Source organism: Melanerpes formicivorus, unplaced genomic scaffold (genome assembly GCF_026170545.1).
Source record: "Melanerpes formicivorus ecotype bairdi unplaced genomic scaffold, bMelFor1.0.p_v2 SCAF_51, whole genome shotgun sequence".
NCBI lineage: Eukaryota > Metazoa > Chordata > Aves > Piciformes > Picidae > Melanerpes > Melanerpes formicivorus.
The window spans coordinates 3,314,851-3,338,646 of record NW_027142403.1 but is presented as its reverse complement, the minus strand read 5'-3'; the positions used below and the strand labels follow the sequence as shown (position 1 = coordinate 3,338,646).

Here is a 23,796-nt window from a genome sequence, read left to right as displayed (position 1 = left end):
ATGCTCCAGATGATGTTGCAGTTGCTGTGTGCTGGTTTCTTGTTCTGTTTGTTTGAAAAAAAAGGAAAAAGTGATTGTCTTGTGCTTGCCTCCTTTGCTGTGCACACAACAGGTACTGCTGATGGAAGTTTCTGTGTCACCGCTGTTGTGCAGCTGCTTCACTCAGCGTATATCCAGCTCAATCAGATTCTTCTTGGCATAGCTGCATGCACCCAGACATCAGCTGGTAAAACTGGAGTTGTTAGGGTGGGGATAAGAATTTTTTATTGCTTATTTGTCTTAAGATCTTATTTATCTTTTTTATCCTAGATGTGCCAGTGAGCTATTGGCTTAGACCAAGCTACAGAGCAAATAATTCCTTGTGCTGTTCTTTCATCAAAGATGAGAGTTATGAAGTAGCTTGCCTCTGACTCTTCTTTGTAGAATAAATCCAGTGTACATCAATATGCAGTGTAAGTAAAAAGACAGTGACTTATGGAATCATAGAATTGTTTTGGTTAGACAAGACCTCTAAGATCATAGAGGCCCACTGTCAACCTGACACCACCATGGCTGTTAACCACATCCTGGAGTGCCATCTTCACATGTTTCTTGAACACCAGGGACAGTAACTGCATGACCTCCCTGGTCAGCCTCTTCCAGTGCCTGACCACTCCTTTAAAGAAAATTTTCCTAACAGCCAATTTAAACCTCCCCTGGCACAATTTCAGGCCATTTCCTCTCATTCTGTCACCTGATACTAGGGAGAAGAGCCAATCCTCACCTCACTCCAGCCTCCTTTCAGGTAGGTGTAGATAGCAATGAGATCACCCCTCAGCCTCCTCCAGAATAAACAATCCCACTTCCCTCAGCTACTCCTCTGAATACTTGTTCTCCAGACCCTTCACCAGCTTTGAGGCCTATCTCTGGATATGCTGCAGTGCCTCAATGTGCTTCTTGGCATGAGGGACCCAAAACTGAATACAGGATTCAAGGTGTAGCCTCACCAGTGATGACTACAGAACAGGGTACAATCACTTCCCTGGATCCTGCTGACCACATTATTCTTGATCCAGGCCAGAATGCTGTCAGCTTTGCCACCTGAGCACACTGCTGGCTTATGCATGCATGTTAAAAGTAGTTAGAGGCAATTACTTTGTTGGGTTTTGTGGTTTTTTTTAAACTTTCAGAAAGCACATCCACTTAAGTTTGTGCCTAGTATGCATCCAAACACTTGTGGTTTTAATGTTCCTTGGCAGTGTAACAGGGCTGTACATTAAACTTCCTTCTGATTGGCAGAGCAAACCAAAGCAGGTACTTCTTCTGTTTGCAAGGCTGGTGTTGAGATTTTTGTGCTGTGGGAGACTTAAAATTTCTGTGACTTTTCTTGTTCTTCTAAGCAAGCTCTGTCTTCAAGCTGACTGGACTGAAATTGCTGTCCTACAGGAAACTCCACAGAACCAGCAGCCTATCTTCCTGCAATATGGAAACCTAGGGGTTTGCATTTTATCTTTGTTTTTTTTAAGGGTTAGAGCTTCCAAAGGACTGCCAGGACAGCTTGGTTTATCTATTTCATATCAAGACAGCTGTGAATCTGAGTCTTAAACAGGTAGTCAATCCTTTCCATATTAAATAGCTTAGAGCTATTTTGCTTGCCTCTTTGAAACTCCTGCATAGGACAAATCTGTTGAACTTTGCCACATTGGAGGAGACTTGATAGGGTGCTTGGTTGCATAGTTTAGTTGATTAGGTGGTGTTGGATAATAGGTTGGACACAATGATCTTGAAGGTCTCTTACAGCCTGGTCTGGTTCTATTCTGTTTCTGTTCTTTTCTGTTCTGTTCTTTTCTGTTCTGTTCCTATTCCTATTCTATTCTTCTTGTGCTGAGGTCAATATCTGAGTAGTATTTAAGAAAATATAAAAATTAAGTCTTCATTTGCATCCTCTAAACAATAATCAGCTGTCCTCATGGGAAAGCATATTCTGTGGATGACTTTGCTCCTTAGAAATACTCTAAAAGGGTTTATCAGTCGTGCTGCAGCATCTGACCTTCAAAAGTCATTTATAAATACTGGGGCAGAGCCATCAGCACCACCTCCAACTTCTGTGACAAAACTTGTAAGGCTTCTGTGCTCATTATGTCTGCCCCTTTCCCTTCTCCCACAAGGTCTGGTTTGCAAGAAGTTCAAAGTTTGAGGTGGATGGTTATTTCCTTCTCTTACTTGAACCTTTCCTATTGAGCTAAGCATTGGCTGCAGTGTCAGTGAGGGTACAGACCTGTTAACTGCCCAGATATGAAGAGCTGGAGATACTTAAAGGGAACAAAATCCTCCATTTTGTCATTTTTCTGAACAAAGCTGACTAATTAGGCATAGAATAGCAGATCTAAGCTGCCAATCTTTGGGATTGATATTTGAAGTTAGCCAATTTAAAACCCTTTTAAGTTTTTCTTGGGCTCCCTTGTGGCATCTCCAGGAGAGGTTATTCCTGAGAGTTTGTGCTTTAAAATCTCTGGAGAAGCAATAGTGGAGTAACACTGGTGTAGTGGAAGAATGGTATGCTGAAAGTATCATCAGCTGGCCAACATAATTTCACCACAGGTCTGGGCAGCTTCCAAGTGTGTGGAGTGAAATTATTTTATCAGGGGCAGGTACTCCTGTGTTTTCTAGTTGTGTCTAACAGGGTGTCAAGCTCATCACTTTGAATCAAATGCTTCAACTGAGCAACTTGTTAACTCTTTGCTTAGCCTCGAGAAGAGGAGGCTCAGGGGAGACCTTATTGCTGTCTACAACTACCTGAAGGGAGGTTGTAGACAGGTGGGGGCTGGACTCTTCTCCCAGGCAACCAGCACCAGAACAAGAGGACACAGTCTCAAGCTGCACCAGGGGAGGTTCAGACTGGATGTTAGGAGGAAATTCTACACAGAGAGAGTGATTGGCCATTGGAATGGGCTGCCCAGGGAGGTGGTGGAGTCACCATCATTGGAGGTGTTCAGGAGGAGACTTGACAGGGTGCTTGGTGCCATGGGTTAGTTGATTAGGTGGTGTTGGATGATAGGTTGGACACGATGATCTTGAAGGTATCTTCCAACCTGGTCTGGTCTGTTCTATTCTATTCTGTTCTGTTCTGTTCTATTCTATTCTATTCTATTCTATTCTTCTCATTAACAACAGCAGCAATAAAGCTTTGACTTGCACATCCAAGACAAAAGTGCATTTTTAGTTTCCCCAGTCTAAACACCAAACCTGTTACTATTTTTTTTTTTAATGAGATGTTGTAAGCAGAATTTGCAAGTTTGTTTATAGTCTTTTAAGTTCCTTATTATTTTCTGATCTTAAAAATGGGGACTAAGGCTCTAGGCACTAAGCCATGTCTGGAGACGGGTCTGAAGATATTCAAGTAGGAAAAACACATTAGGGAAAAGTGTAATTATTGTTTGAAACTAACTTGAATCTATCACAGCCTAGCTACATCAGGATCATTAAAAATAAAACCTTTTCAAATGAAGAAAGGTTGTTCTTTAAAGCCTTCTTTCTGGGCTCAGAATTTATCTCAGTTTTAATCTCAATTACAACAACAGGTGAGGAGGTACTGCCTGAACAAGCTGCCTGCCTCACCGCCAAAACCATACCTGGTGGAAGTTATTGAAACTATCCCCTCACCCCCTGACATTAATGAAAAGGCTAATCTTCTCTAAGTCTCTTCTAACCTAGCAATCTCTTGAGGGGATGGATCCATGATTAAAAATCAGAGGGAAGGCAGCTGTCTTTTTATCCTCTCTTAATTATTCTGTGGTAGTTGATAGGTGTTGATTTCCTGGGAGTGTCATGGTGATGGAGGTTACATTTCCCTGTGTTGTTGGGACTAAATGTTCAGAGGGGGGTTACTTGTTTGGATGGTTTAGTGGAAGCTTTGGAGATGGAAAGAGTGAGTCTTGTTCTCTGTGATCTCATCTGCTCATGAAGGGCTGCCTTTTATTTGGAAACATGCACCTAAAGGCCAAAACCAGCTATCCAATGTCAAGGCAAGGAAGGCCTCTTTAATTACCTTTTTTCTTTGGGTTTTTTTTCCTTCTTTTTTTCTCTTTCTCCTGTACCTCACCAGCTGGTGGCTAGGGTGGTTTTACAACAAGTTTAATTAAAAAGTCAAAAATACCATTTTGCTTTTTCTGCTATAGCTTGCTGAATAAACTCCAGTGAGTTCTGCAGGATTGAGAGGGGTGATTCTGCTGCTGTACTCTTCTCTTGTAAGACCTCACCTGGAGTACTGTGTCCAGCTCTGGTGCCCTGAACGTGAGAAGGACATGGACCAGATGAACTGGGTCCAGAGGAGGGCCATGAAAATGATGAGGGGGCTGAAGCACCTCTCCTACAACAACAGGCTGAGTGAGCTGGGATTGTTCAGACTGGGGTAGAGAATGCTCTAGGGAGACCTAATAGGGGTCTTCCAGTACCTGAAAAGGGGCCTACAAGAAGGATGGAAAGGGAGTGTTTACCAAGGCCTGTGGTGATAGGATGAGGGGCAGTGGCTTTAAATTAGAGCTTGGTAGTGCCCAGCTCTCCAGGCTGGGTTTCAAGGAGTGATTACAACATTGTACATTTTGTATGACACTTCTGCTGTCTCTTGCCCCTGCTGATTTGCTTGCTTAGTTAAACAAGTGCAAGAGGGGTAGTAGTCTTCTGTCCTCTGTCCCACTTGCAGTGGCAATAATTGTCAGTGCTCTTGTTAACAGTGTCACTTTGTAATGCAAACTACTTTTCTTCTTCAGAGAGAGTCAACCTCCAGCCCAAGAAATAATGCCCCTGCCACCGGAGAATGGGTTATTCTTGGTGCCTTGGCAATGCTTATGATCAGTGACATTAATCTGTTTGTGCCTCAGTTTCAGTATCTGTAAATTAAGCTTGCAAGAAAGTGGGAGAGAGAAGGCTTGCTTTGGAAGTACTCAAAGTTAGGTCAACAGAGGGACATAAGAAGGTGTCTCTTACTTCTCTTAAAACAGGATAAACATCCAAAGTAGATATTTCTACTCTTAGTATTTCTTACAGTGAAAAGTTAACAGTAAGGAAATAACTTTGAATCTGTCTATTTGTTTTCTTCTGCAGCCCTCTCCCATGACAGCTGCATGAAGCAGAGACAGTGTACAATGTGACAAAGCCTGATGCATGGGATGGGTCTGGATGTGTGAAATCTCAGGCCCAAGCACATTCAGCTGGTTGCCTGCACATGTGCAAACTCATTGTTTCTTTGGCTAATGCTTCTTGGTTGGAAAGATCTGTCAGTGGTGAGCTGTGCCTTCTGGATATGTTGCTATACACATCATCAGCTGCTCACAGTCTGAAATCTTACAGCTGAAACACCCTTCCCCACCCTGATAATAGAAGTTGGGCTATTCCCTCTATCCAACCCCAGGTAACTACTCTCATTTTAGGAGGTGTTGTGGTTGCAGTCCACATGAGCTATGGTAATACAGCTATAAAATTAAAATTCAAACTGTATGAAAGTCAGGTATTTTAAGAGACTAGATTTGTGGGTGGTTTTTTTTCCTCTGGGAGACAAGACTTTCAAACATCAGGCACCCTGTGTGAGTAATAACCATAAGTGCCCAGGTGTGACTTACTTTTAGTATCTGAAAGTGCATTTTATTATCCTGCAGGATGAAAATTTGAGTATGGGACTCCAAAGCAGATCCCTTTGTGCTTCTCCCATAGGCACACTAGCTGTAAGACATCCAGTCTTGGTGAAAAACTTGCTTCCCAGCCCATTACTGGAATGGGTCCATTATCATCTCCATATATCCTTCCACCTCCACATCTGTGTCCCTGGAGTGCTTTGGGCAAGAAATGCACTCAGGGCAGAACCTCCCTTTCTTTGCTTGGTGGCTGTCTCCACTTCCAATTCATTTTTGCTCACCACTTTACACATGCTTTTGATTTCCTTTAAGATCTAAGCATCTTGAGGAAGAAGATGTGATCTGATTTTTGGAGGCTCTAATCTAACATCACACTGCTTGGTGTGCTGTGGCAGACCTGGGCCATTACAACTTCAAGCTGCTTCCTTTTCATTTGTCTGTAGATACAGCTGAGTGTAATTACTGACATATTACCAGTTCTGGGAGATGCTGCCTGCATTTGCCTTGACTTTGAATCTCCTGATTTCTGAGCAACTGATTCTAAAAACACTAAAAAACCCTACCAAAACACCCAAGTAATACAGATGTATGTGGCTTAAAGTTGTCTGAAACCCTGAAATTACACAGTACTTCCACCCAGAGCTTCAACCAGCTCTGATTTCTGTGTTTGTTTGCATTTACAATATAATGAAACTAAAGACTGGCCAAGTTTCCTGTGCATTTGCTATGACATTTGATCACATGCAAGGGAAAATGACAGTTGTGGCTTCTCTCTCATGTTTCAGCAGTGGAAAAGGAGAACCCAGACATAAACATATTCCTTATTACACAAACATACTACCTGAGATGCAATTACTTTTTCCAAATGCAAAGTGGCAGGGCTCCAAGTTCCTAAATACCCTCTAGATTTTAAAATACATTCTCCAGTCATTCTAAAGGGAAAGTGGAATGGATATTAAATTGCTGTTTGACACTTCTGGTGTAACTCACAAGGCTCATGAAGTAATGTAGGTAATTTCATTAGGAGTTGACAATTAAAAGGTACATAAAAGCTGATAAGAAGAGAGGGAAGATGTGGTAGATGTAAAAAATATCTCAGACCTGCCTGGCTTGCACCTTCCAATGGTGCTGAGATTACTGGGAATAAAGGGTTCTTGCCCAACATCTCCCATCCAGCAGAACATCACATTGCTGTGTCCAGCTCTGGGCCCCTCAGTTTAGGAAAGATACTGAGTTGCTGGAATGTGTCCAGAGAAGGGCAGCAAAGCTGATGAGGTGTTTGAAGCACAAGCCCTATGAGGAGAGGCTGAGGCAACTGGGACTGTTTAGCCTGGAGAAGAAGAGGCTCAGGGGAGACTTTATTGCCATCTACAACTACCTGAAGGGTGATTGTAGCCAGGTGGAGATTGATCTGTTCTCCCAGGCAACCAGCACCAGAACAAGAGGACACAGTCTCAAGCTGCACAAGGGGAAGTTTAGGCTGGATGTTAGGAAGAAAGTCTTCACAGAAAGAGAGATTGGCCATTGGAATGTGCTGCCCAGGGAGTTGGTAAAGTCACTGTCACTGGAAGTGTTTAAAATAAGACTGGGTGTGAGGCACTTAGTGCCATGGTTTAGTTGATTAGATGGTGTTGGGTGATAGATTGGTCTTGATGATCTTGAAGGTATTTTCCAACCTGGTTAATGCTGTATTCTGTTTAAGGGATTGGTAGGACCAGTTGCCAAACAAGGTTCCATGCAACACAAATAAACAAGCTCTGGCCCTTGCTGCTTAGGTAGATTTTTGACTGCAGGGTCTGTTGAGCCTTGTCAAATGATGGGTTTAACTTGAATCCTCTTTTACAAAGTTTACCAGACTCTTCCTTGTCTCTGTACATCACACTGGTGATTTATAGATTGGTGGTTTGCATTAAGAAAATGCAAGTTCTCAGTAACTAGTTACAAGGTGCATGTCTCTCAAAATTATTTCCAACAGGATGTTCTCATAATCAAGCCACTGACTATGTCATGCCTGATAGACCAGAAGTTTCAGAGGCTATCACAGCTTAGATGCATCAGGAGAAATTAGGCACTCAAATGCCTTGTTTTGTGTGGAAGTCCAGTGTTCACCAGCCACTGGTATTCATGTAGCCTCCACTCAACCCTTTGGCATGGAACCAAATTCAGCTCTGTCATATGCTGAGTGCCAAAGTTGTTGGAGTCCTTGACCAAATGGTGGCTTTTTTGTGGGTTACATGCAGTTGGAGTAGGCTTGTCAGAGAAGGTCTCAGTCTGAGGCAAGAGGAAAAGCCTGTTTTAAGGATACTGAGGGAACTTTTGTATCAGGTGGGCCTTGAAAACGTCAGCAATGCCAGCCAGTTATGCTCATACCCAGAGCCAGATGCATGGGGGTTATCCCTGGGAATGCAGCCAGAGGGAAGTTCAGCTGCTTGTAATGAGCAACAGGGGCTTTGTGCATGACAGTGGGACCAAGGAAAGGACACAGTAGGCATCAATGGTGGAGCGCAGGGGTGCTACCTTTTTCTTCTGCATTGAAACCTCAGCATGGAAGGGTCTCTTGCTATCACATTTTGATTTAGAAGCATAGGGGAACGAGGTTAATGCATTTATTCAACATGCCTGGTGGAAACATTTAAAGACTACCTTCTCTGTGTAACTATCTTGACTGTTAGGAGCTCCTTCTGCTGGAGCCCACATCAGCATGAACGCAATTTCCATGCATTGTTTCAGTCTGGAAATGAAACAATTTTCATTAATGGAAACCCGGTTCTCAAGCAGAACAATTAGACCCACTTCAGGTTGGAAAAAAAAAGATAAAAGCATGCTAATTTGGATGGAGGACTCTTCTTTCAAGGCAGCCAATTGAGTCATCAGCCTGCCACCCACCTGACCGTCTGACAGGTAATTAGGAGATAGTCCTCTTTTTGTGTGGAGTGTGCGCGTAAACCTCCACATGCTGGTGTCACTGCCCATTGGGACTTCCAGGGGAGAGAGGTAGGCAGGAGCGAGCGCGAGGAGAGCACGCTTGTCAGAAGGTGCCCAATGAGCCCACTCGGGGCTTTTTCTCTCGCTCATTGTTTTTGTCTTTTAACAGCCACCTGAAGTTTCTGGGTGTGAAGTCATCATGGCAGACCTGGGCTGCAAAAAACCCAGCGACTGCACTGTCTCCAGGCTGCTCAGCGTGGTGGAGAGTGAACTCCGGGCTGGGAGAGACAAAGGCGACCCCACAGAGAAGCAGCTCCAGGTTGTCCTAGAGGATGCGACGCTCTGGCAGAGATTCAGGGAAGTCACTAATGAGATGATTGTGACCAAGAATGGCAGGTGAGTGATCCACTCAGCACTGTGGGGTAAGTGTAGGTGACAACTTAGGGGGGTTATGTGATTCAAGACTAAACTGTGTGTACAGACCGGAAAGAACTGCAATGAGCACATTAACAGTTTTATGCCTACAGCCGTGCAGCCCCCTAAACCCAGACAGGGGTGTTCCTGCCTCTTTTTGGTCACTGCTAAATGATTCCTGCCACCCTTTATTCCTGTTTGTGAAATATACAAAATACATACAGGAAAATACACTGACTGACTTAAGGTTGCATGAAAAGGGAACTTTTGCAAGGGAATAGATGGTACCTCTCAAAACCTTTTGCATGACTTCTTGTACTAGTAATCATCAGCCTTTACTAGCAAACTGCTTACCTGTAGACCTCAAATTACTGTACAGAAGCAGATTGGTGTTGTTATCTCCAGCTGCAGTTCCTATCACTCTGTCTCCTGGGGTACTAACAGCTTGTATGAACAATCTGTACTAGAAGGAGGTACAATAAAGCTGTGCCATATATGGTGTGTATGTGCAGCCCATATTGCATGGTTCCCCAGTGGTGCTGCTCTATAGCTGTTGCTGATGCCCTAAGAAACAAGTGCAGAATATTGGTTAACACACACAGTTTTAGAAAGACAAAATATTGTGATGGAAAAGCATCACACATCTTACTGTTTGGAGAACACAGAAAGGTGTGGGGAAAGAGTGCAAAACCTGGAGAGGAGGATTCTCAATGTGAATCAGACACTGGCTTGTAGGAGACTTTCCACAGAGGTTCTGCTCTGAACTGGGCTGACACCAGAGTCTAGTTGATAAAAGAGAGGCAGCTGCTAAAATAAGGTTCACTGGTATAGTGGTACTGAGGTTTTTATTTCACATACCCTCCCTGTACCCCTTCCCTCCCACCCAGATCTGTGGAGGATAGTGTCGGTGACTGTATCTTGACAAGAGACACAGGTGAAAGCTGTTACAAGGAGAAAAATCTAGTCTGTTGGTTCAGCAAGGTTTCTTTTATGAGAGAACATCTGCCTTCCCCAAATTTCAGCTCTTGCTGTAACACTCCCTACTGCCCTTCTGATTCCTCCCAACAACCTTCAGGGATAGAAATCTTCGGAGGTTCTTTTCACACTGAGAAGTTGCTTTTGCTTCATTTCAATTGCTTTAAAAACTGCTCTTAGGCTGCAGCAAACTTCTGAGTGGACTTTTGTTTAGTGTGTGGTAGATTAAACTGACTCCTTAGCAGTGTAAGTGACCAAAAATGAGGTAAAAGAGGTTTGCCTCAAAGTAATTAAGTTAGTGCAAAGAGTTGCACGTTACCAACAGGGATTTTTGTTCAGTGTCTTTCAGCTAAAATAAATCTTCACTGCATGGTAGTACTAGCTCTCTCTGAAATGTCCAGGTGAGTGCACAGATTAAATCTTTTTATGATGATAAGGGAATCTTTCATCATTTGAATATGTCCAGTTAGTCTTTATTTCATTCTATAAGCTGCCTTGTTTTTCTTTATTCTCACTTACTGCACTTCTTCCTAAAGCCAGTGAGAGCTCCATAATTTCTGCAGGGGCAGGGATGTGTTAATTAGGATCCAACTACAGCAATTTCAAAACATAAAAGTTATGAGGAGTATGGCACACTGTCATCTGCATAAATCCTTTCAAAAGCTGACTGTGGCATCAGGAACTATGAAAGGGATGTCTTGCATTTCTGAAGGTGTCTTCCATAACAAACACATCAGCACACCAAAAAAAGGAACTGCAGACAGTGGCCTGCAGCAAAGAGCAACTCCATGCTATTCAAAATGAGACAAACTTGAAAGTTTCCTTTTGAGTGCTGAGTCTTTTTCAGGGTTGATATTGTTTAGTAATTATGTCCAGAGGGATTCTCAATAGCAAAGAAAAATATTGATCTAATACTGCTGCTGCTTAAATCTGCAGAACTAACTCAAGTCATTCTATCTGAAGGGTGTATGTATGAATGCTTTTGAAAACAGCTCTACAATGAACAAGAAGAGCCAGTCTGAACTTCTGCATGTGGAAGCTATGACAGCTTGTGCTGACAAGCTGTTAAGCAAAAATCAGGAATTAAACCAGAACTTGATGCAGGAGAATCCCAGAGAATGAAAGGCTTCTTGATTAGTGCTTCTCAAGTGTCAAATTCTAGCATGCAGAATTCTATCTGCTGTAACGGAGTTATCTCTAATTGGTACCCAGAGTCCAAAATGTTGTAATTAGGTGAACTAACTTCACTGTTAATACAGAGATACATCTCTCTTGCTGTGTTGTACTTCATTACTATAATCACCTTCCACAGCCATGTGCCTAGGTACACAGGGAAGGTAGATGTATTCATAGATTCTTGGAATAGTTTGGGTTGGAAGTGACCTTGAGGATCATCTTGTTCTAACACCCCTGCCATGGGCAGGGACACCTTCCACTAGACCAGACTGCTGAAAGCCTCATCCACAGCCTGGCCTTGGACACCTCCAGGGAGGGGGCATCCACAGCCTCCCTGGGCAACCTGTTCCAGTGTCTGACCACCCTCACTGTAAAGAATTTCTTCCTTATATCCAGTCTAAATCTACCCTCCTCAAGCTTCAATCCATTCCCTCTTGTTATATCACAAGGCCTTGTGAAAAGTCTCTCTCCAGCTTTCTTGTAGACCCCTTTCAGGTACTGGAAGGCTGCTATAAGGTCACTCTGGAGCCTTTTCTTCTCCAGGTTGAACAGACCCAACTCTCATAGCCTGTCCCCGTAGGGGAGGTGCTGTAATCTTCTGATCATCTTTGTGGATCTCCTCTGGACCTGTACCAGCAGTTCAATGTCCTTGTGTTGGGAGCTTCAGAGCTGGACACAGTATTCCAGGTGGAATCTCACATGAGCAGAGTAAATGGGGAGAATCACCTCCTTTGTCCTGCTGGTCACACTTCTTTTCTGAAGAAGATAGACATCAGTCAATCCAAACCACATGCTGTATCACAAAATACATCCTGATGGGTGCAGTTGATGTGGCAGGAATCAGTCTCCTATTTTATTCAGACTTAACTGTGTTCAGTTGGCATTTCAATGTCACACACTGCTTTCTGACTGAGCAGGTTTTCTCTCTCAGTGTTTGTACACTAGTAGCTCTGCACTATCCTAACAATTTGCACTTCTGGAGGCAGGAAGATGCCACTGTTTCCCTCTGCACTTGAGGATATTAATCCACAGTGGATTAATGCAGGTAAGCATGTCTTAGGAGGAGAGAAGCCCTTTTCAGGCTGAAGTGCTAAAGCAACTTTACCTGTTACTACACATTCAAGTTTGATATCAAACATCTTCCTACTCAAGTTCTGTTCTGTGGAGTAATTGTAGCAGATCTGCTCTAAATAAATTGAAGAGGCTGAAGTGCTCTGCTATTGCAGAAATGGAGGTCACGTGTGGCCTGTTGGATCATTGAAACAAACATTTGGACTGAAATATTTGGAGAGATCATTATTTGCCATGCTAAAAGACAGGGAAATGTGATTTTAACAGTAAAGCCATCAGCAGAACAAGTGATGTATTAAGTTTTCTGTCATCAAAATCTGTACAGTAAAGACATTCTGGTCCAATTGAGGTGAGGACTAAATGTGTGTGAAGCAAATGAACACATGGAAGTGCTATAATCGATCTCTGTGGTACAGGAGGTTAGAGTTGTTGGTGATGTATACTCTTCAGGAGAGGTTTAGACTGCATATTAGGGAAAAATTCTTTCCTGCAAGAGTGGTCAGGCATTGGAACAGACTGCACAGGGAGGTGGTAGAGTCACCACCTCTGGAGGTGTTCAAGAAGAGTGTAGATGTGGCACTTCAGGACATAGCTTAGCATAGCACATGGTAGTTGGGTTACAGCTGGACTTTATGATTTTGAAGGTCTTTTCCAACCTTAATAATTCTATCATTTTGGCATTAGTCTGTAGGTCTTTTGGGGACAAACTCAAGCCTTTCAAGTAGGAAGTGAGAAATGTCTGGGGGCAGAGAGATTAACCTGTACGTAACACAAATAGTTCTGAGAAATCCAGTGAGGTTAAGTTTTCACGTGGATGAATTCTCCCTTCCACTTCAGTTTCAGCTCAGGGTGTTACTTTGAAGACTGACTTTAGGAATTCTGGGACGTGCAGGGAGCAACACATCCATACTTTTTATAACATCCCAGATTGATAGGGCCAGGCTGGGTGTAGCTCTGGGCAACCTGATCTACTGGAAAGTGTCCCTGCCCGTGGCAGGGGTGCTGGAACTAGATGATCCTTGAAGTCCCTTCCAGCCCTGACAATTCTGTGATAGCTGGTGCATCCTGATCAGAAAGACACCTTAAATGTAGCATCAAAATCTTTGGCTAAGTTTCTAGTTAGTCTGAAAAATCATGGTTCATTCTGTCTTTCTTAGTGTTGCACTGGTCCTACATCACCAAGTATTTATATTAGATGAAAAAAAAAATCTCAAGTTTCTCAAATCCTTTCATTTCCTGTCAGCAGAAGGTGCTGAATGCATACATCAAGAACTGTATAGAGGTGCCCAGAAAGGTAGGTGGTGAGTGGGGTATCACAGGAGATTGTTAGCAATCCACAGCTGGATATCACTGGAGTATGGTTTCAGCTGGAGCCCTAATTCTAGACTTTCAGGCAGTAAGATGCCAAATCAAAGCTGTATGGTAGAGTTCACAGGTACTGGGACAGTCAGAGAACTGCTGAAAGTCTAGCTGTGAGCTGCTGCAAATCTCAGAATAAAAAATTGAAAGGGGATAGAGAAAAGTTGGCATTGGACCCTTAGGCACAAAGGGAGCATTTCCCCAAAACCAAACAAGGGCAGTATTTCAGTTTTAAATGCACTGGGAAGATGATAGAAGGCTGAAAGACAAATGGGGTTGTGGCTTCATCCTTGGAGACATTCAGCACCTGGGCAGCCTGATTTAGTTGGAGGTGTCCCTGCTCACTGCAGGGGGTTGGACAAGATCACCTTTGAGGGTCCCTTCCAACCCAATGCAATCAGTGAATCTGTGAATGTTTAGAGCTTAGTAAAAGGCAACACTGCATCTAAGGTGGAACTGAAAGCAGAAGAACCTGATCAAGTTGTTGGGGTCAGAGAATATGGAAGAATGGGACCAAATTACTGGAAGAACTGACAAGTGCAAGGAGAACAGCAAGGAGTTTAACCAGACTTCTCAAACTGGAGGTTTATGTTATAGTAGTGGGACAGTATGTGAACACTTGCACTTAACAAAGGGAGAACAGACATTTCAGCTAACTGCAGACATTTAGATTTATCCCTGTACTAAGAATTCAGGATGTATTTTGAAGGAAAGAGTATTGAAAAACGTGGAAGGCAATGGAAAATGAGATTAAAAGGCATTTTATTAGATTTAAGTAATGCCAGACTAGCCTGACACAACCCCGAGAAAGTCAAGAAGTGTTTTTAGACAAGGAAACTATAGGAGAGTTATGAGGCCTTTAGCATAGCACTACCTGGAAACCATTACACAAGTGGGAGATGTTTGGGATGAACACAAGAACCAGAGGAAATGAGAGAGAGAAAAGTGATTAACTTTGCTCACAAAGATTATGGAATATGACCATCCCTTCAAAGGAAGGGAGAAACACTTGTTGTACAGAGTAGTGTAGTCAGTAAATCTAACGGGACTCTGATGAATACCTGGCTGGGATTATGTCCTGATTGCTGGAGACTGCAGGATGGTTTCAGAGAATGTATCCACAGTCAGAAAATGTGGGGCTTGGCCACTGGACAGACTGCAGGGGAATTTCAGCACTGAAGAAATGCACTTAGAGTCATAGCATTGTAGAATGGTGGACCTCTGGAGATCACTTTGTAATGGTGTTCTGCAGTTAAAGCAATGGATCTGTGGTTCAGATCCATTCAGAATTCCACCTTCTCAGACATTTTCAGACTTACTGGCTCAGTTGGTAGTGCATAAGACCCTTAATGGGAAGGTCATGAGTTCAAGCCTGCAGTGGGCAGTAGTGTCCTCCTTACTCTAGTCATGAGGTCTGTGGTGACGGGTTTGACTCGATGATCTTTGAGGTCTCTTCCAACCTTAGTGATACTGAATACTGAACTCTGTCCTGTTTATTGTCCCACACCTAAGGATGTATTTAGCATGTCCAGACCCTATGGCTTCTACTGATGCTACACACAGTTCACAATGTTTGTAACTCTTGGTACAGTCAAGACCTTCATGGCTTGCTTTAGAGATAACATTTGTTTGTTTGTTTGTCCCCCCCCAATGACTGAAATGAAATACAAATAAAATGAAGGATTATGATTTAAGAGACATCTTAATGAGTAGAGGATGGGTTTTAGATTGACCTTATCCATGAGCATCTGTTCATTAACATACTGAGGAGAGGTATTCCAAAACCAGCTTGCAAGGGTGTCTGCCGGTTTTGTTTCTTGGCCAGGCGGATGTTCCCTGTGCTGAAGATCAGTGTGTCGGGCTTGGACCCCAATGCCATGTACTCCTTCCTCTTGGACTTCGCCCCAACTGATGGCCACCGCTGGAAGTACGTCAACGGAGAATGGGTGCCAGCTGGGAAACCAGAGCCACCCAACCACAGCTGTGTCTACATCCACCCAGACTCTCCCAACTTTGGGGCCCATTGGATGAAAGCTGCCATTTCCTTCAGCAAAGTCAAACTTACCAACAAGCTCAATGGGAGTGGGCAGGTATGGTCTGATGTTTCCCCATACACCTCTTGGCTTCAATTGCAAGCCCCTACCAATCAAGAAATATCAAGGGTGCATTTATGTAATTATAGAGGCCCTTTCAGGCCTCTTCACCCACAGATGCCAATTATTCTCCGGAGGCCAAATGTAAACAGGAATAAACAGGCCTTAATTGGCGCTTTCAGATTTTAATGGACTTCTTGATGTTAAGAGAGACAGAGTGCTGTGGTTTACTTAATCATCAGGGGGCTTTTCAGAGTTGGTCTTGTGTGCTGGGGATTTTTACATAGGACTTCAGAGCAGGGGGAAAAAAATGGTCACGGGTATTAGGTTTTTGTTGTGTTCCCCCATGTTGTTTGGTGTAAGTGGAATGTTGGCAGGAGTCAGATAGCAGAATAAAAGGCTGCTCCTAAATGAAATAATTACTATGTCTGCTTCTGCATCATGATAATTATCAATATTCTATTGAATCAGCTTTGGCCTTTGGAAAGAAACCACATGTACCAGGAATAAGTGACTTTCTCTTTGAACCCCTTAAAAATGCAAACAGGAAAATTAGTTTTGTTTTGTCTTTTGTTTTTGATGATGCATCTAAAGGCAAAATGTTGCAGAAGACCTTCTGTTCAATTGCTTGTTTTGTACAAAACTCCTACATTGGATGATGCTTGTCAGCCCAGAATCAGTTTCTTTCATGTGAATATTATACATTCGCTGTTTGTTGTTCCCATTAGGTTTGAGAGGTACCTCCATCAGCCTAGCACCCTAACTAGGTAGGACATCATCTCAGTTTTTGTTACAGCCTGGAGAACATAAAGATGATCTGGTTTTCCTTAAGTCACACCTGAAATCACCACACAAGGTTTATGGTAGAGCATAGAATGGGATTTGAATTTGCAGATTCTTGTCCCCCAGAAAAGTCTGCATGGGGATAAAAAAATCTATAGGAAACCAACTTGGAGGATCAAAGAGAGCCTGGGAAAAAACAGGGAACACAATGCATACATACACACACACGATGGAGAGGGAACAAATGGAAAGCAGGAGAGGAAAAGACAGATCAGAGACAGAACTGAAACAGAAGTCACTAAATAAGGAACAACTGAAGATTTCCTTGATTTCTTCTTTAGTTTTTTGAAATCTTGACAACAGTCTCAAGGTAAACCACATCCCTGTCCTGTGTTTCACCTTCCTTCTCTGGGGTGTTACTAGAAAGTAATAGCTGACTGGAAGTGCTTTATGGTAACGGTGGCATTCTTTCATCTATATACACACACAGGTAAGCACACAGCAGTTTCCAAAGCACTGTTTGTTTGTCTGAAACTACCTTTATCTGGCAGTAGAGGGAATTAAGCAATAAAATAAGCTTCTTGAAGAAGGTGTGTTGTGGAACCAGTGCTATTCACAGCTTTTGGTGCTGAATTAGAGACATCTGCCAAGCCTCATTTGGATACACTTCAGAAAGGTGACTAGGTGACTGCTTCAACTTCCTCCTAGCCCTAATGTCTGTGATGATGATTCTGAATCTTTCAGATTGTGGAAGCAGGACAGGGATTGCCCCTTTATTCTTGCAACAGCCCTTCCACACTGCAGTGGAAACTTCATGCTTTGAATGCCATAGTTGCTGATATGAATATTCACTATGAAGCTCTATCAAAACTTTTAAGTCCAAGTCCTGTGAAGCCTAATTTCTTTTCCTGTTTTTGGCTTTGTGGTTCATCAGAAGGGAGGAAGGCACCTGCCCTGCTCTCAGAAATCACTGACTGGTGAGGGTTCATCAGTGACATCTGTTATAGAGCCAGAGTGAGAGAGCAGCAGTGGGATAGCAGACTGGCACTGGGATCTGTCTCTGTGTTTTGTTTTCTGCAGATAATGTTGAACTCCCTCCATAAATATGAACCCCAGGTACACATAGTTCGTGTAGGAGGTCCCCACAGGATGGTGATGAACTGCTCCTTCCCTGAGACACAGTTCATAGCTGTGACAGCCTATCAAAATGAAGAGGTAGGCAGACTCCACACTGATGTTTTTGGTTATCATGATGAGATATATTAAAAGTTTGTTAGCTACAAGGTTAGCATGGACAGGCTGATCCTTGCTTCCCCACTGCTCCCACACAGTGCAGTGCTCCATCCAGTCTAATACTCTGCCTTCTTTCTGCAGTAGGACATTGTCCAACGTAGCATCAGGCTGCAGTACTAAGCTAAGCTTAATATCCTACTGTGGCTATTCCAGGCCAGTCCATCTGTCCCGACATCCCAATCCCTTTCTGCAAAAGCTCCCTGCAGTCAAGTCCAACATTTTCTCCAGGAATGACTGATAGTTCCAGTGATAACTCTATCTCTCCCCCTTCCTTATGATACATGCAATTGTAGAACAGCTCAACATTCCATGAGAAAATTTCTTCCCAACCCCAAAACTGTTACCAAGAGATGTGTTGGATTGTGACATTTGCTAACTCATGTGTCACATCCCCTTAGCTAGTGTTGCTGCAGATTTGATTCATGCTTGGTAGAAGTTCAGTGTTGAAATCCTGATGAAAAGGCCCACCATCCCACAGGATTTGCTAGACTGGACTATTACATTAGGCAACTGGTCTGCTTGTGGCACTGATCCATACACAGCACTCTGCAGTGAGCAAAGCTCTCTCTTAACCAGCCCTGAAAACATCATGCACGGGGATATATTTTGTTAGGCTAACCAAGCCAGCTCCATTTAGCTTACTCTGGAAGATGTTTTGTCAAGTTTCTATTCCAAATGGCCTTCACTAACATGCCTTGTTTTCTGCAAACTCAAGATAACAGCTCTCAAAATCAAGTATAATCCCTTTGCAAAAGCCTTCCTGGATGCAAAAGAAAGGTGAGTTAATTCTTGTTTTTCTCCAGTAGTGTTTTGATACACTGAGTTATATCATTTATCTTTCACTTTGTGTTGCCATAGTTTTAACTGTCAGTCTTGTTTCTGCTGAGTTCCAGAGTCACTCCATCGATGTGGGAAGACTCTTTATGTAATGATTACAATAGGGTCTGAATTGGGTGAAAACATCCTCTTGGAGATCTTAGGATTAGCACTGTCTGAACAAGAAGCCTGAAATTATATGATGTGAACTTCCCCAGGGAAGTCACATACTTTCTATGTTCTCTACATGGTACTTATAGTGAATCCCACAAATTGATAGCTTAGGGAGAATAAAAGTTAACTGCAGATGTTGAAAAGCATAACTAAGATGAAATTGCACTGTCACTGTAATGTAATTGGACTGCTGTTGTTTAATGTGTGTGATTAGGTATGATGCATTTATTAAAAGGAACCTGTAGGTGATAACTATGGGAGATGGTAGAGATGCTTCCATCAGAAACAAATTGTGGTTTATATTTCAAAGTTTTACTTCCATCATCCATGCTAATGCAGAGAGGCAGCCAAATGATTCATTCCAGGTCACAACTGCTAATAAATTTTGCATGGACCTGCTATGTCTTCTGACAGGTCAGGTCTCCTACATGCCACAGGTGGATCTGTATTTTGTTCCATTCCTCTCACCACTTAAGAAGTTGTGGTGACTCAGTGTCAGGATTTCTAGCCATGGGAGGAAAAGGATGCCTTTGGCTTGTCTGGCTGGGAGGGCAAGGAGAGCCCTGCCTTGTTCTGAGTAGGGGATCCAGACTGAGGGTTGTTGGTGGAAGCAGGAACAGTGCCCATAGATAGAATTCTGGGTTCAGCCCTCAAATTTGCCATGAACTTAGGAGCATTTTTATGTATACCATGAAACATAAGTTCCTGTTTCCTTTATGGCAGACTGGAGAAAAGTCTACTGCCTAACAAGTGGTAAAAGATGGATTTCCCTCCTTTTTAGCTTACTTTCCCTCCTTTTAAAAGCAAGTAGTTCTGCTTTTAACTTTCTTTTGTCATTTCTCAATGAGAAGTTTTGCCACTCAGTATTTTGCTTTTCAGAAACCACCCCAAGGATGCTCCAGAAACAGTCTCTGAAGGTCAACATATGACATATTCTCACTGTAAGGGTTTTTATTCATGTTGGCTGGATGTTTTGTGTGATATGATAGGTGCTGAGACAATGGGTCCTGTTTAACTGAATCATATCAGTCACTCACTGAGCCCTGAACTGTGTTCAGGGGGGGAAGGAGTGAAGAACTGTCACAGTAGGAAATAGCAAGAGGGATCATCTTCCTCATGATCCCCCTTTTCAGTATTAAAAGGAATATAGAATCAAGGTGATATATGACATTTTTAGGGCCTTCTCCCCCCTTTCTTTTCCTGTTTTAAATGTGGATGTTTTTGTCAGCTATGAAATTACCTTTCATTGGTGAACAGGCAGAAAAAAAAAAGGGAGGATCAGAGGTTGTGATTAGAATCATAGAATCATTTTAATTGGGGAAGACCTTTAAGACCATCAACTATTATCTAACTCTGTCGTGTCTGGTGCTAAATTGTTTTCATGAGTATTCTAATGATAATGACTGTCGTAATGATAGTCAGGTTTTCTTCCATTTGTTCTTTGACATTTGTGACATTTTCTGTCACTTATTTTCAGGTCTTGTTTTTTTTTAGTGCTGGTGGAGGTTTTGTTTTGTTCTGTTTTTTTTAGGGGTGGTTGTTTTTTTGTTGGTTTTCAGTTGTTCCATAAACCAGTACCTTGGAATCTGCTCAGTGTTTCTGAGGCACAGCTGATTCTGCAACAAGGCTGGTTACTTTCTTTATTGTACTCCAGTGCTTCATGCAATAATGGTTTTCTTCTCTCTTTCCCCTCCAAGTGGGTGGCTGGTTGATATCCAATCCAGATACAATGTGTCCATCAGGAAGTTCTAATTACCAGTACACTGGACCTTTGCCTCTGCCAGCTCCACACACTCCTCATAGCTGTGAGAGATATTCAGCACTGCGAGGGCATCGAGCTGCTCCCTACCCACCTCCCTACGTGCAGAGAAATCACTCACCTACAGGTACAGCTGTAACACTCCTTTGCTTCCAGGGAGAACACACCCTCTGCCTGCCTGACCCTTGCTAGAGGTTAGCATGGGCATTAGAAAAAGCAAGAGCTGAGGCTAGGAAATGGCATGATAAGTCCCTGTTACAAACTGCACTGAACTCTGTATGCACAGGGTATGTTTAAGGCATCCAAACAAGAGGTACAAAGAGCTGGGTGCACTGTAGCTGTTGATTATGAGAGTGAATAATCTTGCTTAAAATACAGCTCCAAATTATACAAGAGCAGCATTGCAAGCCTTCTTTAAATGTCACATGGTGAAGCACTCTCGAATCAAAGCAGCCCTTAGGAACATGGCATTGTCAGAATGTCTTCTGAGTCCCTTTTACCCTCTAGATCTGGATGCAGAGTGGCAGAAATTGACTCTACCTTGAACAAGATTGCTTCTTCAGGCCTACTGGTGTTCTGCTGACTTAGGACAGTATCTCTGCAAAAGTCTCTAAGGATTTCTTTATTGCTTTTTTTGCCCTCAAAGTTAATTTGTTGGAGAGCTCCAGCAATAATCTTCAGGTGTTCTCAGGACACGACGGCTGGACTTTGCCATCCTCTCCACATGCTAATTTGCTCTCAGTGCCACATGCCAAGGGATCTGCCAGCCCTGGGCCCAGGTAAGGTTATGGGGGAACTGCTAGTATTAGGAGGAGTGAGGCTTGTAGAACTGCCCTGGTGATTCACACTTTCTTCCAAGTGTTAATTGGTGCCCAGGATTCGAAACAGGTCCTAAGTGCTCAGCTTTCGATTCCTGGACAGATCTTTACAACAGGCTACTTATCTCCCACTCGGAAATCAATGTGGGCTTTGTTTTTCCCTTGCACTGGTGAAAACCAGGACGTTGGAACAGCCACATAAAACTCTGGTATCTACAATCTGTGAGCAATTTAAAGCCACACTATTTTTTCTCTAGATACTTCTCACTACTCTCCTGCACAAAATGAGGACACTTCTCCCATGCAGGGATGTAACAACCTGATTCATGCTCAGTTAAGAAAATACTGTTAATAGAGTAGTAAACAATTGTAGTTATGGCTGGGATTTAGACCTAGAGAGTCAATTAGTTATCAAGTATTTCCCTTTCTTTTCCAAAAATGAATGCACACATTTCTTCTTTGATTTAGCTTCCAGAAAAATCACCTGCAAGTCTTTAAATTTAGATAGCTACCTGTTAGCAGTTAACACACTTGGCTTCACTGTGGTGAGTCTTGTGCTGGGGAAGATGCTTTGAAATAAAACATTCAATCTGTACTGCCTTTTTTTTCTTCCAGCCACTACCCTTGCCTGTGGACAGTGAGCAATAGTGCTGTCAATGTTGCCAACCCAGGAAGCGAGGTGAACAGCAGCCCTTCAAGCATGTTTCTGAGGGGCAATGTCCCCTTACCCACTGCATCATCAGCCCAAATGCCTCGGCAGGGAATGGTGTCCAGCAGCATGGAAACACAAGGGGAAGCCTCTCTAGGCAGGCTAGCCGACTCTGCGTGGACATCCTCACACTCCTTTTAATGGACCGGCGGCTCAGGAGGGAAGCTTAGCCAAACAAGACTGACACTGTTGTAGGAAAGCCATTCCCTAGAATTAGAACCATAGAACCATTGGGGTTGGAAGAAGCTCTTGAGATCATCAAGTCTAACCATTCACCTAGAGCTCACAATCCCACCACTACTGCTCAGCCACTACCACCACTAAACCACATCCCTCAGCACCACATCCCCACATCTTTCAAATGTCGCCAGGGATGGTGACTCCTCCACCTTCCTGGGCAGCCTGTTCCAATGCTTGATAACCCTTTCTGTGAAGAAATTTTTCCTAACATCCAACCTGAACATCCCTTGGCACAACTTGAGGCTGTTTCCTCTTGTCCTGTCACTTGTTGCATGTGAGAAGAAACTGACACCCACCTTGCTCCAATCTCCTTTAAGGCATTTGTAGAGGGAAATGATGTCTCCCATCAGCTTCCTCTTAAGATGTTCCTCATAAGACTTGTGTTCAAGGCCCTTCACAAGCTTAGTTGTTCTTCTCTGGACATGCACCTCAATGTCCTTATTGTAGTGAGGGACCCAAAACTGAACACAATACTCAAGGTGTGACCTCACCAGTGCTGAGTGCAGAGGGAAAGAATTGCAGCTCAGAGCAGGGATGTGTATGCAGAAACCCAACTTCATCAAACATCGCTTCCCTTCATGTACCTCCTCTGTGCCAGAGAAGCCAAAACTCATAATGCAAAGACAGGAAATGTTGTGGGAACGGACTTATTACTGTAACCTTTATGTGTCAGGATTATTTGCAGAGTGAATCTTTGTAATTAGTTTTGATTCTTTGTCACATAAGAAATGGTCAGAGACATGGGACTGAGGGAAGCAGATATGGCAGGGGGATATTGCTTATCATTTTAAAAGTCCTTTCTGTAACTAGAAGCAGAGTTTGGGAGAAATTGAGAGCAAGTTCCCAGCTGGTAATTTGAAGGGATAGTGCTGCTTTGAAGGCTTTCTGAATCTGTCACATGAAGGTTTTCACAGTACTTAAAGCAAAGCCTTTCAGGGAATGAAATTAGTCTGGCACCTTAATGCCACTTGGAGATGGTATTCTCTGTCTCCTCCAGCTCCTGTCTGCTGTCTGTGTGCTGTGGGGATATCAGATCTGCATGAGCTGAGAAAGTGGCTCCCTTGTGGCAGCAGGGTGAAGGGCATGTAGTTTAGCATCTATAGTCTGATGTGACAGTCTTTGAAATGAAAAGTTCCAATGGTTTTGGTATGTGCTATTTTTGAAAGGATGGAGGGAAAAAATGATAGAAAATATACTCATCTTGCATTTGCACTTTGCTTCAGGTACAGGGTACAAATAAAATATGAATACATGATGTATTTATCTCCTCAGTGCCTTTCCAAGGTGTAAACACACATACAGTCTTTTTCACCTAACAGGCTCTGAGCAATTTAAAGCAGGTCTGACAGAAGGAAATTGACAGGACAGGAGTTTTCTATTCCTTAGCTGGTGACTGGCTGTGTGCTCTTCAGCATGGTATTGCATGTCTTTGTACCTGTTTCCCCAATCACCCTTTGTCTCTTTCAGCTTCCTTTTTCAGGCTTCAGCTTTTCCTATCCTGTGTGAGTATACAGCATCTAGCATAGTGGAGGCCTGATCCTGTCTGGGATTTCTAACTACTAGTGTGTTGTAGTTAATAACA

General features: G+C 43.1%; 1 protein-coding gene across 1 annotated transcript; it reads left to right on the top strand.

Annotated features, from left to right (window-relative positions):
• Positions 1 to 51: 51 nt before the first annotated feature.
• TBX19 (T-box transcription factor 19) lies at positions 52 to 23,796 on the top strand. The gene is made up of 10 exons (XM_068160647.1): positions 52 to 226; positions 310 to 452; positions 8,704 to 8,930; positions 15,355 to 15,619; positions 17,486 to 17,620; positions 18,414 to 18,475; positions 19,568 to 19,629; positions 20,386 to 20,574; positions 21,094 to 21,226; positions 21,881 to 23,796. The coding sequence occupies exons 3-10, from the start codon at positions 8,734 to 8,736 to the stop codon at positions 22,113 to 22,115; spliced, it is 1,278 nt and encodes a 425-aa protein (XP_068016748.1). The 5' UTR covers positions 52 to 226; positions 310 to 452; positions 8,704 to 8,733; the 3' UTR covers positions 22,116 to 23,796.

Coding starts and splice junctions, on each gene's coding strand:
- TBX19 (XM_068160647.1), top strand. CDS start 8,734: ATGGCAGACCTGGGCTGCAAAAAACCCAGCGACTGCACTGTCTCCAGG. Junction 17,621..18,413: donor CAGCCTATCAAAATGAAGAG/GTAGGCAGACTC, acceptor TGCAAACTCAAG/ATAACAGCTCTCAAAATCAA. Junction 18,476..19,567: donor TTCCTGGATGCAAAAGAAAG/GTGAGTTAATTC, acceptor TTTGCTTTTCAG/AAACCACCCCAAGGATGCTC.